The sequence below is a fragment of the Phasianus colchicus genome, chromosome 36 (assembly GCF_987193195.1).
Source record: "Phasianus colchicus chromosome 36, bPhaCol1.hap1.1, whole genome shotgun sequence".
In the NCBI taxonomy this organism is placed as follows: Eukaryota; Metazoa; Chordata; class Aves; order Galliformes; family Phasianidae; genus Phasianus; species Phasianus colchicus.
This window is the reverse complement of record NC_143471.1, coordinates 1,820,071-1,836,058: the sequence shown is the minus strand read 5'-3', so window position 1 is coordinate 1,836,058 and position 15,988 is coordinate 1,820,071. Positions and strand designations below refer to the sequence as shown.

Sequence of the window (15,988 nt, the reverse complement as noted above, 5' to 3'; positions counted from 1 at the left end):
TCAATGGGATTTCAATGGGATCTCAATGGGACCCCAATGGGATTTCAATGGGAACTCAATGGGATTTCAATGGGATCTCAAGGGGGACTCAATGGGAACTCAATAGGATTTCAATGGGAACTCAGTAGGATCTCAATGGGATCTCAATGGGATTTCAATGGGATCTCAATGGGATCTCAATGGGACCCCACTGGGCACCTTTCCCCCGCCCCCAGACCCCAATCCTTTGGGGTTTCCCACCTCCATCTCTCGTTGCAGAGTGGTGTTGGGAACTCAATGGGATTTCAATGGGATTTCAAATGGGAACTCAATGGGATCTCAATGGGATTTCAATGGGATCTCAATGGGATCTCAATGGGATCTCAATAGGATTTCAGTGGGATCTCAATGGGACCCCAATGGGATTTCAATGGGATCTCAATGGGATCTCAATGGGATTTCAGTGGGATCTCAATGGGAACTCAATAGGATTTCAATGGGATTTCAGTGGGAACTCAGTAGGATCTCAATGGGATCTCAATGGGATTTCAATGGGATTTCAATGGGATCTCAATGGGATCTCAATGGGAACTCAATGGGATCTCAATGGGATCTCAATGGGATCCCATAGGAAACTCAATGGGATCCCAATGAGGTTTCAATGGGATCTCAAGGGCACCTTTCCCCCCACCCCAGACCCCAATCTTTTGGGGTTTCCCACCTCCATCTCTCGCTGCAGAGTGGTGTTGGGAACTCAATGGGACCCCAATGGGATTTCAATGGGATTTCAATGGGATCTCAATGGGATCCCATAGGAAACTCAATGGGATCCCAATGAGGTTTCAATGGGATCTCAATGGGAACTGAATGGGACCTCAATGGGATTTCAATGGGATTTCAATGGGATCTCAATGGGAACTCAATGGGAACTCAATGGGATTTCAATGGGATCCCAATGGGAACCCAATGGGATCTCAATGGGATCTCAATGGGATCTCAATGGGATTTCAATGGGACCCCAATGGGATTTCAATGGGAACTGAATGGGACCTCAATGGGATTTCAATGGGATTTCAATGGGATCTCAATGGGAACTCAATGGGAACCCAATGGAATCTCTATGGGACCTCAATGGGAACCCAATGGGATCTCAATGGGATCTCAATGGGATCTCAATGGGATCTCAATGGGATTTCAGTGGGATCTCAATGGGAACTCAATAGGATTTCAATGGGATTTCAGTGGGAACTCAGTAGGATCTCAATGGGATCTCAATGGGATTTCAATGGGATTTCAATGGGATCTCAATGGGATCTCAATGGGAACTCAGTGGGATCTCAATGGGAACTCAATGGGATCTCAATGGGATCTCAATGGGATCCCATAGGAAACTCAATGGGATCCCAATGAGGTTTCAATGGGATCTCAAGGGCACCTTTCCCCCACCCCAGACCCCAATCTTTTGGGGTTTCCCACCTCCATCTCTCGCTGCAGAGTGGTGTTGGGAACTCAATGGGACCCCAATGGGATTTCAATGGGATTTCAATGGGATCTCAATGGGATCCCATAGGAAACTCAATGGGATCCCAATGAGGTTTCAATGGGATCTCAATGGGAACTGAATGGGACCTCAATGGGATTTCAATGGGATTTCAATGGGATCTCAATGGGAACTCAATGGGAACTCAATGGGATTTCAATGGGATCCCAATGGGAACCCAATGGGATCTCAATGGGATCTCAATGGGAACTCAATGGAAACTCAATAGGATTTCAATGGGAACTCAATGGGATCCCAATGGGATTTCAATGGGATTTCAACGGGATCTCAATGGGAACTCAATGGGATCCCAATGGGATCTCAATGGGAACTCAGTGGGATCTCAATGGGAACTCAATGGAAACTCAATAGGATTTCAATGGGAACTCAATGGGATCCCAATGGGATTTCAATGGGATCTCAACGGGATCTCAATGGGATCTCAATGGGATCCCAATGGGATTTCATTGGGATTTCAGCAGGATCTCAGTGGGAACTCAATGGGATTTCAATGGGATCTCAATGGGACACCAATGAGATTTCAGTGGGATCTCAATGGGATCTCAATGGAAACTCAATAGGATTTCAATGGGAACTCAATGGGATCCCAATGGGATTTCAATGGGATTTCAACGGGATCTCAATGGGAACTCAATGGGATCTCAATGGGATTTCAATGGGATTTCAGTGGGATCTCAATGGGATCTCAATGGGACCCCAATGGGATTTCAATGGGAACTCAATGGGATTTCAATGGGATCTCAGTGGGACCCAGTGGGATTTCAATGGGATCTCAATGGGATCCCCATGGGATCTCAATAGGAACTCAATGGGACCCCACTGGGCACCTTTCCCCCGCCCCCAGACCCCCATCTTTTGGGGTTTCCCACCTCCATCTCTCGCTGCAGAGTGGTGTTGGGAACTCAATGGGATTTCAGTGGGATTTCAATGGGATCTCAATGGGAACTCAATGGAATCCCAATGGGAACTCAATGGGAACTCAATGGGATCCCAATGGGATTTCAATGGGATTTCAACGGGATCTCAATGGGAACTCAATGGGATTTCAACGGGATCTCAATGGGACCCCAATGGGATCTCAATGGGATTTCAATGGGACCCAATGGGATCTCAATGGGATTTCAATGGGATTTCAGTGGGATCTCAATGGGATCTCAATGGGACCCCAATGGGATTTCAATGGGAACTCAATGGGATTTCAATGGGATCTCAGTGGGATTTCAATGGGATCTCAATGGGATTTCAGTGGGATCTCAATGGGATCTCAATGGGAACTCAATAGGATTTCAATGGGAACTCAGTAGGATTTCAGTGGGATCTCAATGGGATCCCAATGGGATTTCAATGGGAACTCACTGCAAACTCCATGGAATCCCATAGGGAACTCAACGGGAGCTCAATGGGAACTGAATGAGAACTTTGTGGGATTTCAATGGGATCTCAAAGGGATCCGAATGGGAACCCAATGGGAACTGAATGGGAACTGAATGGGATTGCAATAGGAACCCAATGGGATTTCAGTGGGATTTCAATGGGATCTCAATGGGATTTCAATGGGATCTCAATGGGACCCCAATGGGATTTCAATGGGAACTCAATGGGATTTCAATGGGATCTCAATGGGACCCCAATGGGATTTCAATGGGAACTCAATGGGATTTCAATGGGAACTCAGTGGGATTTCAATGGGATCTCAAGGGGGACTCAATGGGAACTCAATAGGATTTCAATGGGAACTCAGTAGGATCTCAATGGGATCTCAATGGGATTTCAATGGGATCTCAATGGGATCTCAATGGGACCCCACTGGGCACCTTTCCCCCGCCCCCAGACCCCAATCCTTTGGGGTTTCCCACCTCCATCTCTCGTTGCAGAGTGGTGTTGGGAACTCAATGGGATTTCAATGGGATTTCAAATGGGATCTCAATGGGATCTCAATGGGATCTCAATGGGAACTCAATGGGATCTCAATAGGATTTCAGTGGGATCTCAATGGGACCCCAATGGGATTTCAATGGGATCTCAATGGGATCTCAATGGGATTTCAGTGGGATCTCAATGGGAACTCAATAGGATTTCAATGGGATTTCAGTGGGAACTCAGTAGGATCTCAATGGGATCTCAATGGGATTTCAATGGGATTTCAATGGGATCTCAATGGGATCTCAATGGGAACTCAGTGGGATCTCAATGGGAACTCAATGGGATCTCAATGGGATCTCAATGGGATCCCATAGGAAACTCAATGGGATCCCAATGAGGTTTCAATGGGATCTCAAGGGCACCTTTCCCCCCACCCCAGACCCCAATCTTTTGGGGTTTCCCACCTCCATCTCTCGCTGCAGAGTGGTGTTGGGAACTCAATGGGACCCCAATGGGATTTCAATGGGATTTCAATGGGATCTCAATGGGATCCCATAGGAAACTCAATGGGATCCCAATGAGGTTTCAATGGGATCTCAATGGGAACTGAATGGGACCTCAATGGGATTTCAATGGGATTTCAATGGGATCTCAAAGGGAACTCAATGGGAACTCAATGGGATTTCAATGGGATCCCAATGGGAACCCAATGGGATCTCAATGGGATCTCAATGGGATCTCAATGGGATTTCAATGGGACCCCAATGGGATTTCAATGGGAACTGAATGGGACCTCAATGGGATTTCAATGGGATTTCAATGGGATCTCAATGGGAACTCAATGGGAACCCAATGGAATCTCAATGGGAACTCAATGGGAACCGAATGGGATCTCAATGGGATCTCAATGGGATCTCAATGGGATCTCAATGGGATTTCAATGGGACCCCAATGGGATTTCAATGGGAACTTAATGGGACCCCACTGGGCACCTTTCCCCCAATCTTTTGGGGTTTCTCACCTCCATCTCTCGCTGCAGAGTGGTGTTGGGCCCCAGAGAGGCGGCCACCATCTGTGGGGTGACGGCGAAGTTGTGGGGCAGCCGGGAGCAGCGGCGCAGCAGGACGGGGTTCACCCCATTCAGGTACTGCGCCCCGAAAAACGTGTCGTCCTGCCAGTGCTGCACCACGTAGTCTGAGGGGGCACCCCAAAAATTAGGGGGGGGGGAGTATTGGGTGACTCCAAATCTTCTGATGTTATGGGGGGATCCCATAACCCACGCACCAGGGAACCCAAAAGGCAGAGATCAGGGACCCCAAAACTTGGAAATTGGGGACCCCAAAAGCCAGAGATCAGGGACCCCAAAACTTGGACAGAGGGGACCCCAAAACCCCGAGACTGGGGACCCCAAATGAAGAGATAAGGGACCCCAAAATTTGGAGATGGGGGACCCCAAAACCCACAGGACAGAGACCCCAAAACATGGACAGAGGGGACCCCAAATGCAGAGATCCGGGATCCCAAAACTCAGACACCGGGACCCCAAAAGTCAGAGATAGGGGACCCCAAAACCCAGAGATCAGGGGCCCCAAAACGTGGAGGTTGGAGACCCCAAAACCCACACGCCAGGATCCCCAAAACTTGGACAGAGGGGACCCCAAAACCCAGAGACTGGGGACCCCAAATGAAGAGATCGGGGACCCCAAAACTTGGAGATGGGGGACCCCAAAACCCACAGGACAGAGACCCCAAAACATGGACAGAGGGGACCCCAAATGCAGAGATCAGGGATCCCAAAACTCAGACACCAGGGACCCCAAAAGTCAGAGATAGGGGACCCCAAAACTTGGAGGTTGGAGACCCCAAAACCCACACGCCAGGATCCCCAAAACTTGGACAGAGGGGACCCCAAAACCCAGAGACTGGGGACCCCAAATGAAGAGATCGGGGACCCCAAAAAACTGAGATCAGGGACCCCAAAACTTGGAGATGGGGGACCCCAAAACCCACATGCCAGAGACCCCAAAACTAGGACAGAGGGGACCCCAAATGCAGAGATCAGGGACCCTAAAACTTGGATGCGTGGAACCCCAGAACTTGGACACTAAGGACCCCAAAATCTAGAGATCAGGGACCCCAAAACTTGGACAGAGGGGACCCCAAAACCGAGAGACATGGGACCCCAAAAGCCAGAGATCAGGGACCCTAAAACTTGGACATTAAGGACCCCAAAAGCCAGAGATCTGGGACCCCAAAAGCCAGAGATCAGAGACCCCAAAACTTGGAAAGAGGGGACCCCAAAACCCAGAGACCCCAAAATCTGACACACAGGGACCCCAAGAACCTCTGACATGGGGGAGACCCCAAAATCTCTTACATGGGGGGACCCCAAAACCCAGAGACCCCAAAACCTGACACACAGGGACCCCAAGACCTCTGACATGGGGGAGACCCCAAAACCTCTTACATGGGGGGACCCCAAATCCCAGAGACCCCAAAACCTGACACACAGGGACCCCAGGACATCTGACATGGGGGAGACCCCAAAACCTCTTACATGAGGGGACCCCAAATCCCAGAGAACCCCCAAATCTGATTAGTGGGGACCCCAGGACCTCTGATATGGGGGGAACCCCAAAACCTCTTATATGGGGGCACCCCAAATCCCAGAGACCCCAAAACCTGACACACAGGGACCCCAGGACCTCTGAAACGGGAGGGGGTCCCCGAGACCCCCCTGATGTGGGGTGGGGGACCCCAAAATTCCCCCCCCCCCCCCTTACCGGTGACAGGGGTGCGGTAGAAGCAGAAGATGCGTGTGATGGCATCCAGGCTCTCCCACGACACCGCGCGGTCCAGGAAACCCTTCAGCTTCGTCTCCAGGTTCCTGGGGACACGGGTGGGGGACGTGGGGACACGGGTGGGGGACGTGGGGACACGGGTGGGGATGTGGGTGGGACATGGGGACATGTATAGGGACATGGGAAATGGGTGGGACGTGGTGACATGTGTGGGACATGGGGACATGTATGGGGACATGGGGACACGGGTGGGACGTGGGGACACGGGTGGGGATGTGGGGACATGTATGGGGACATGTATAGGGACATGTATGGGGACATGGGGACACAGGTGGGGACACATGTGGGACATGGGGACACAGGTGGGACATAGGGACACAGGTGGGACATGGGGACACGGGTGGGACGTGGGGACACGGGTGGGGACATGTACAGGGACATGGGGACATGTGTGGGATATGGGGACATGTATAGGGACATGGGGACACGGGTGGGACATGGGGACACGGGTGGGGGACATGGGGACATGGGTGGGACATGGGGACATGTATGGGGACATGGGGACACAGGTGGGACGTGGGGACACGGGTGGGGGGCATGGGGACATGGGTGGGACATGGGGATATGTATGGGGACTTGGGGACATGTGTGGGGACGTGGGTGCAACATAGGGACATGTATGGGGACATGGGAAATGGGTGGGACGTGGTGACATGTGTGGGACATGGGGACATGTGTGGGGACAGGTGTGGGACATGGGGACATGTATGGGGACATGGGGACACAGGTGAGACGTAGGGACACGGGTGGGGGACATGGGGACATGTAGGGGGACATGGGGACATGTGTGGGGACACGTGGGACATGGGGACACGAGTGGGACATGGGGACATGGGTGGGACATGGGGACATGTATGGGGACATGGGTGGGACATGGGGACATGGGACATGGGGACATGGGGACATGTGTGGGGACACATGTGGGACATGGGGACACGAGTGGGACATGGGGACATGTATAGGGACATGGGAAATGGGTGGGACATGGGGACACGGGTGGGGACACGTGTGGGACATGGGGACATGTATGGGGACATGGGGACACGGGTGGGGACACGTGTGGGACATGGGGACATGTATGGGGACATGGGGACACGGGTGGGACATGGGGACATGGAGACATGAATCCGGGAAGGGGCGTGGCTAAGATGAAAGGGGGCGTAGTTAAGATGGAAGGGGGCGTGGTTATGGGGAAGGGGGCGTGGTTATGGGGAAGGGGGCGTGGTTATGGGGTAGGGGGCGTGGTTATGGGGAAGTGGGCGTGGTTAAGGCGGGAGTGGCCCTGGTTATTCGGGAAGGGGGCGTGGTTATGGGGGAAGGGGGCGTGGTTATGGGGGAAGGGGGCGTGGCTACGGGAACAGAGCCGTGGCTAGAAGGGAAGATGTGGGGTTATCGGGAAGGGGGCGGGGTTATCAGGAAGGGGGCGTGGTTAAGGAGGAAGGGGGCGTGGTTAGCTGGGAAAGGGGGCGGGGTTAAAAGGGAAGGGGTGGGGTTATTAGGAAGGGGCGGGGTTAAGGAAGAAGGGGGCGTGGTTAAAGGGGAAGGGGTGGGGTTAAGGGGGAAGTGGGGCGTGGTTAAGGGGAGGGGGTGGGGCTATCGGGAAGGGGGCGGGGTTAAGGAGAAAGGGGGCGGGGTTAAGGAGGAAGGGGGCGTGGTTATGGAGGAAGGGACAGAGCTAAGATGGAAGTGGGCGTGGTTAATTGGCAAATGGGCGTGGTTAATACGAAGGGGCGTGGCTTAGAGGGAAGGAGGCGTGGTTATGCAGGAAGGGGCGTGGTTAAGGAGGGAGGGGGCGTGGTTAATTGGGAAGCGGGCGTGGCTACGGAGGACGGAACAGAGTTAAGATGAGGAGTGGGCGTGGTTAACCGGGAAAGGGGCGTGGCTAATAAAGAAGGGGGCGTGGCTTAGAGGGAAAAGGGGGCGTGGTTACTCACGCAGCCCCGCCCCGCAGGTAGAAGGCAGCAGCTTTGGGCAGGGAATAAACCAGGTCCGGGTCGGGGGCTGAGCACAGGGGAAGGGCCCAAGGCAGGCCGGGGGCAAAACGAGCCAACCTGGTGGGGGGGGAGGGAGGGGGGGGGCAGTGACTGACCCCCCTCCCCCCCCCAGCACCGTAGGGGGAAGAAACCCCCCCCCCCCCAGAGGATCAGAAGCTCGATTTGGGGCTGGGAACCCACCCATATATAGGGACCTCCCACCTATAGGGTCTGTGACCCCCCCCACAACAGCAAGGACCCCCAGTATCCCCATTAGGATTGGGACCCCCCCACTTTCCCCCCCCATAGGGTCTGTGACCCCCCCACAGCAGCAGGGACCCCCCCAGTACCCACAATAGGATTGGGACCCCCCCCCCCAAATAATCCCATAGGGATTGGGACCCCCCCCATAGGGTCTGTGACCCCCCCACAACAGCAGAACCCCCCCAGTACCCACAATAGGATTGGGACCCCCCCCAGTTCCCACACTGGGACCCCCCCCATAGGGTCCGTGACCCCCCCACAGCAGCAGGGACCCCCCCAGTATCCACAATAGGATTGGGACCCCCCCCCAAATAATCCCATAGGGATTGGGACCCCCCCCATAGGTTCTGTGACCCCCCCACAACAGCAGAACCCCCCCAGTATCCACAATAGGATTGGGACCCCCCCCCAAATAATCCCATTGGGATTGGGACCCCCCTGTAGGGTCTGTGACCCCCCCACAGCAGCAGGGACCCCCCCAGTACCCACAATAGGATTGGGACCCCCCCCCAGTAACCCCACTGGGACCCCCCCCATAGGGTCTGTGACCCCCCCACAGCAGCAGGGACCCCCCCAGTACCCATAATAGGATTGGGGACCCCCCCCAAATAATCCCATAGGGATTGGGACCCCCCCCATAGGGTCTGTGACCCCCCCACAACAGCAGAACCCCCCCAGTATCCACAATAGGATTGGGGACCCCCCCCCAAATAATCCCATTGGGATTGGGACCCCCCTGTAGGGTCTGTGACCCCCCCACAGCAGCAGGGACCCCCCCAGTACCCACAATAGGATTGGGACCCCCCCCCCCAGTAACCCCACTGGGACCCCCCCCCAAAGGGTCTGTGACCCCCCCACAGCAGCAGGGACCCCCCCAGTATCCACAATAGGATTGGGACCCCCCCCCAAATAATCCCATAGGGATTGGGACCCCCCCCATAGGTTCTGTGACCCCCCCACAACAGCAGAACCCCCCCAGTACCCACAATAGGATTGGGACCCCCCCCAGTTCCCACACTGGGACCCCCCCCATAGGGTCCGTGACCCCCCCACAGCAGCAGGGACCCCCCCAGTACCCACAATAGGATTGGGACCCCCCCCCCCAGTAACCCCACTGGGACCCCCCCGCAAAGGGTCTGTGACCCCCCCACAGCAGCAGGGACCCCCCCAGTACCCATAATAGGATTGGGACCCCCCCCAAATAATCCCATAGGGATTGGGACCCCCCCCATAGGGTCTGTGACCCCCCCACAACAGCAGAACCCCCCCAGTATCCACAATAGGATTGGGACCCCCCCCCAAATAATCCCATTGGAATTGGGACCCTCCCCCATAGGGTCTGTGACCCCCCCACAGCAGCAGGGACCCCCCCAGTACCCACAATAGGATTGGGACCCCCCCCCCAGTAACCCCACTGGGACCCCCCCCCAAAGGGTCTGTGACCCCCCCACAGCAGCAGGGACCCCCCCAGTACCCACAATAGGATTGGGACCCCCCCCCAAATAATCCCATAGGGATTGGGACCCCCCCCATAGGTTCTGTGACCCCCCCACAACAGCAGAACCCCCCCAGTATCCACAATAGGATTGGGACCCCCCCCCAAATAATCCCATTGGGATTGGGACCCCCCTGTAGGGTCTGTGACCCCCCCACAGCAGCAGGGACCCCCCCAGTACCCACAATAGGATTGGGACCCCCCCCCCCAGTAACCCCACTGGGACCCCCCCCCAAAGGGTCTGTGACCCCCCCACAGCAGCAGGGACCCCCCCAGTACCCACAATAGGATTGGGACCCCCCCCCAAATAATCCCATAGGGATTGGGACCCCCCCCATAGGGTCTGTGACCCCCCCACAACAGCAGAACCCCCCCAGTATCCACAATAGGATTGGGGACCCCCCCCCAAATAATCCCATTGGAATTGGGACCCTCCCCCATAGGGTCTGTGACCCCCCCACAGCAGCAGGGACCCCCCCAGTATCCACAATAGGATTGGGACCCCCCCCCCCAGTAACCCCACTGGGACCCCCCCCCAAAGGGTCTGTGACCCCCCCACAGCAGCAGGGACCCCCCCAGTACCCACAATAGGATTGGGACCCCCCCTCAAATAATCCCATAGGGATTGGGACCCCCCCCATAGGGTCTGTGACCCCCCCACAACAGCAGAACCCCCCCAGTATCCACAATAGGATTGGGACCCCCCCCCAAATAATCCCATTGGGATTGGGACCCCCCTGTAGGGTCTGTGACCCCCCCACAGCAGCAGGATATGGGGGGGCACAAAGGGGAAATTGGGGGGGGGGGGAGGACAAAGGGGATATGGGGGGGGTGATGGAGGGGTTATGGGGGGGGGGACAAATGGGTCACGGGGGGGGGGACACAAAAAGGGATATGGGGGGGGGGAAAGGGGATATGGGAGGTGATGGAGGAGATGGGGGGGTCATAAAGGGGATGTGGGGGGGGGACAAAGCGGATCTGGGGGGGCCATAAAGGGGATATGGGGGGGTCATAAAGGGGATATGGGGGGGGCACAAAGGGGATATGGGGGGGGTCATAAAGGGGATATGGGGGGTGATGGAGGAGATGGGGGGGTCATAAAAGGGATCTGGGGGGGGGGCAAAGGGTGATGGGGGGGTCAAAAAAGGGGATATGGGGGGGGACAAAGGGTGGGGGGGACAAAGGGGTCACGGGGGGGGGGGGCACAAAAGGGGCCACGGGGGGGTCATAAAAGGGACCCGGGGGGGGGAAAAAGGGGATGGGGGGGGACAAAGGGGGGGTGGGGGGTGATGGGGGGGATATGGGGGGGTCATAAAGTGGATGTGGGGGGGGGACAAAGGGGATCTGGGGGGGGACACACAAAAGGGATCTGGGGGGGGGACAAAGGGGTGATGGGGGGGGTCAGAAGGGTGATGGGGGGTGATGGAGGGGATATGGGGGGGGGACAAGGGGGTTATGGGGGGGTCATAAAGGAGATTGGGGGGGGACAAAGCGGATATGGGGGGGTCAGAAAAGGGATATGGGGGGGGACAAATGGGTGATGGGGGGGGGGACACAAAGGGGATATGGGGGGGGCCAAAGGGGTGGTGGGGGGTGATGGAGGGGATATGGGGGGGTCATAAAGTGGATGTGGGGGGGGGACAAAGTGGATTGGGGGGGGGCAAAGGGGTGATGGGGGGGACACAAAGGAGATTGGGGGGGACAAGGGGGTTATGGGGGGGTCATAAAGGGGATATGGGGGGGGTCAGAGGGGTGATGGGGGGTGATGGAGGGGATATGGGGGGGGGACAAAAGGGTGGGGGGGGGGACAAAGGGGATTTGGGGGGGTCATAAAGGGGATATGGGGGGGGGCCAAAGGGATGACAGGTGGTGATGGAGGGGATATGGGGGGTGGGGGGGGCACAAAAGGGTGATGGGGGGGGCATGGAGGGGATATGGGGGGGGTCATAAAGGGGTCACGGGGGGGGGACGGAGGGGTCACGTGGAGGGGGGGGGCAATTGGGGGGGGGGGGGTCCCAGTCTCACTTGAATCTCTTCTGCTGCTGCGCCAGGACTCGGCGTCGGTGCCTCTGCAGCAGGGGGTGCTTCTCCTGGGCTGGGGTCCTGGCTGGGGGGGGGGGGGGTTGAAAATGAAAGGGGGGGGGTCTCAAAGTTTGGGGGGGGGGTCTCAAAACTGGGGGGGGGGGGTTAAAATTTGGGGGGGGGGGGTCACGGTGATAAAGCAAGGAAAGGTTTACCTGTGCCTTCAGGCAGCTCCCAGGTGCCAAAGCCTTGCAGCCAACGGTAACATGGGAAGGAATAGGGGGGGCACGGAGCCTTCGGCCCCCCCCCCCCCCCGGCACCTTCATCATCATCATCATCATCATCATCATCGTCACCATAGAGACCCTCCAGGTCTTCCAGCTCCTCGTCGGGGTCGCAGGGGTCGTCGGGGTCGCGGAGGTCGGGGTCGGTTTTGGGGTCGGGGGGGGGGGCATCGTCACCTGCTTCCTCCCCATCGTCATCATCGTCATCATCGTCATCATCTTCATCATCATCATCATCTTCATCCTCCTCCTCCAGGTCGCTCGCATCGCTGCCATCTCCAGCATCCCCTATAGGGTCTTCAGCATCCCCTATAGGGTCTTCAGCATCCCCTATAGGATCTTCAATGTCCCCTATGGGGTCTCCAGCTTCCCCTATGGGGTTTTCCTCCCCTATGGGGTTTTCAACGCCCCCTATGGGGTTTTCTTCCCCTATGGGGTTTTCAACGCCCCCTATGGGGTTTTCTTCCCCTATGGGGTTTTCAAAGCCCCCTATGGGGTTTTCTTCCCCTATGGGGTTTTTAAGCCCCCCTGTGGGGTTTTCGAGCCCCCCCTTGGGTTTTCGGATCCCCCCCCTTCTTGCCCCCCCCCCAATTTGGGGCCAAACTCTGACCCTTTCCAGGAACCAGGAGCTTTGGGGCAGACGCCCATAGGGCTCCTTGTGAACCCGAAGCAGCAGCAGCTCTCCCAGCTCCTTTGGGGTCACCACCAGATATTCGCGTTCCTGGGGGGGGGGGGGGGGGACAGCAGTGTCACCCCCCCCCCTCCCCCACCCCACCACCCCCCCCTCAACCCCAAAACTGCCCCCCTTCCCCCCCCCCAGATCCAACCCTGTTGGACTCAGGCGTCCCTGTTGTCCCTGCTGACCCCCCCATGTCACCCAGTTGCCCCCCCCCCAATGTCCCCCCCAATGGCTCCCAAGTCCCCACCCCCCCACAAAAGACCCCATTGCCCCCCCCATGTCCCCCATTGACCCCCCCATGTCACCCCAATGACCCCCATGTCCTTAAGGCCCCCCCCATGTCCCCCCATTGCCCCCCCATGTCCCCATTGACCCCAATGTCCCCCATTGACCCCCCCATGCCCCCCCCAATGACCCCCAAGTCCCCAACCCCCCCACAAAAGACCCCATTGCCCCCATCATGTCCCCATTGACCCCCATGTCCCCCATTGACCCCCCCATGCCCCCCCCAATGACCCCCAAGTCCCCAACCCCCCCACAAAAGACCCCATTGCCCCCATCATGTCCCCATTGACCCCCATGTCCCCCATTGACCCCCCCATGTCACCCCAATGGCCCCCAAGTCCCCACCCCCCCCCAAAAGTCCCCATTGCCCCCCCATGTCTCCATTGACCCCCATGTCCCCCATTGACCCCCCCATGTCACCCCAATGGCCCCCACGTCCCAACCCCCCCCCAAAAGTCCCCATTGCCCCCCCATGTCCCCATTGACCCCCATGTCCCCCATTGACCCCCCCATGTCACCCCCAGTGACCCCCAAGTCCCCACCCCCCCACAAAAGACCCCATTGCCCCCCCATGTCCCCATTGGCCCCCACATCCCCCAGTTGCCCCCCCATGTCACCCCAATGGCCCCCAAGTCCCCACCCCCCCCCAAAAGTCCCCATTGCCCCCCCATGTCTCCATTGACCCCCATGTCCCCCATTGACCCCCCCATGTCACCCCAATGGCCCCCACGTCCCAACCCCCCCCCAAAAGTCCCCATTGCCCCCCCATGTCCCCATTGACCCCCATGTCCCCCATTGACCCCCCCATGTCACCCCCAGTGACCCCCAAGTCCCCACCCCCCCACAAAAGACCCCATTGCCCCCCCATGTCCCCATTGGCCCCCACATCCCCCAGTTGCCCCCCCATGTCCCCCCAATGACCCCCAAGTCCCCAACCCCCCCACCCCCAAATCCCCATTGCCCCCCATGTCCCCCCTAAAGGCCCCCAGTGCCCCCAACCTCCACCCCAATGGACCCCAATCTCGATCCCAATGCTCCCAGGATTGACCCCAATGCCCCCAGTGACCCCAAACTCCTCTCTAATGTTCCCAATCTCGACCCCAATACCCCCGATCTCCACCCCAAAAGACCCCAATGGCTCCAAATTCCTCCCCAATGTCCCCAATCTCCCCCACCCAATGGCCCCATATGCCCCCAATCTCCACCCCAATTCCCCCCAATGGCCCCAAATTCCATCCCAATGGCCCCATATGCCCCTGATCTCCACCCCAATGGCCCCAAATATCCCCAGTCTCCCCCTCAGTGACCCCATATGTTCCCAATCTCCACCCCAATGGACCCCAGTGGCCCCAAATTCCATCCCAATGACCCCAAATGTCCCCAGTCTCCCCCCCAGTGTCCCCATATGCCCCCAAACTCCACCCCAACGGACCCCAGTGGCCCCAATCTCCACCCCAATTCCCCCCAATGGCCCCAAATTCCATCCCAATGGCCCCATATGTCCCTGATCTCCACCCCAATGGACCCCAATGGCCCCAAATACCCCCAGTCTCCCCCCCAATGACCCCATATGTCCCCAATCTCCACCCCAATGGACCCCAATCTCGACCCCAATGCTCCCAGGATTGACCCCAATGCCCCCAGTGACCCCAAACTCCTCTCTAATGTTCCCAATCTCGACCCCAATACCCCCGGTCTCCACCCCAAAAGACCCCAGTGGCCCCAAATTCCTCCCCAATGCCCCCAATCTCCCCCCCCCATGGCCCCATATGCCCCCAATCTCCACCCCAATTCCATCCCAATGGCCCCAATCTCCACCCCAATGGCCCCATATGCCCCTGATCTCCACCCCAATGGCCCCAAATATCCCCAGTCTCCCCCCCAATGATCCCATATGTCCCCAGTCTCCATCCCAATAGACCCCAGTGGCCCCAATTCCACCACAATGGACCCCAATGGCCCCAAATATCCCCAGTCTCGCCCCCAACGACCCCAAATGTTCCCAATCTCCACCCCAATGGACCCCAATCTCCACCCCAATGCTCCCAGGATTGACCCCAATGGCCCCAAACTCCTCCCTAATGTCCTCGATCTCCACCCCAGTGCTCCCAGTCTCCACCCAGTTTCCCCAGTACTGACCCCAATGCCCCCAATCTCCACCCCAATGGCCCCATATTCCATCCCAATGGCCCCATATGTCCCCGATCTCCACCCCAATGGACCCCAATGGCCCCAAACTCCACCTCAATGGACTCCAATCTCGATCCCAATGCTCCCAGAATTGACCCTAATGGACCCTAGTGGCCCCAAATTCCTCCCCAAAGCCCCAGTCTCCACTCCAGTTTCCCCAGTACTGACCCCAGTGACCCCAATCTCCACCCCAATGGCCCCAAACTCCTCCCCAATGGCCCCATATGTCCCTAATGACCCTAAATATTCCCAGTCTCTCCCCCAATGGCCCCATATGGCTCCAATCTCCACCCCAATGTCCCCCAATGCTCCCAATCTCCACCCCAAATGCCCCCAATGACCCCATATGCCCCCAATTTCCACCCCAATGGACCCTAATGGCCCCAATCTCCACCCCAAAAGCCCCCAGTGCCCCCGATCTCCACCCCAATGGCCCCAAATTCCATCCCAACGGCCCCAAACGTCCCCAATCTGCCCCTCAATGGACCAGAATGGTCCCCTATGCCCCCAATCTGCACCCCAAATGCCCCCA

The 15,988-nt window shown here is 57.4% G+C and overlaps 1 protein-coding gene across 2 annotated transcripts in view; it reads right to left on the bottom strand.

Annotated features, from left to right (window-relative positions):
• Nucleotides 1-15,988, bottom strand: part of LOC149913582 (polyunsaturated fatty acid lipoxygenase ALOX15B-like) — a 41,067-nt gene that overhangs the window by 23,295 nt on the left and 1,784 nt on the right. For both annotated transcript variants that reach the window (XM_090129493.1, XM_090129494.1), the window contains exons 2-6: nt 12,234-13,023; nt 12,022-12,103; nt 8,199-8,315; nt 6,187-6,290; nt 4,425-4,597 (exon numbers count right to left, since the gene is read on the bottom strand). In XM_090129493.1, the coding sequence (XP_089985619.1) occupies nt 4,425-4,597; nt 6,187-6,290; nt 8,199-8,315; nt 12,022-12,103; nt 12,234-13,023 (1,266 nt within the window). The remainder of the gene's footprint in view (nt 1-4,424; nt 4,598-6,186; nt 6,291-8,198; nt 8,316-12,021; nt 12,104-12,233; nt 13,024-15,988) is intronic.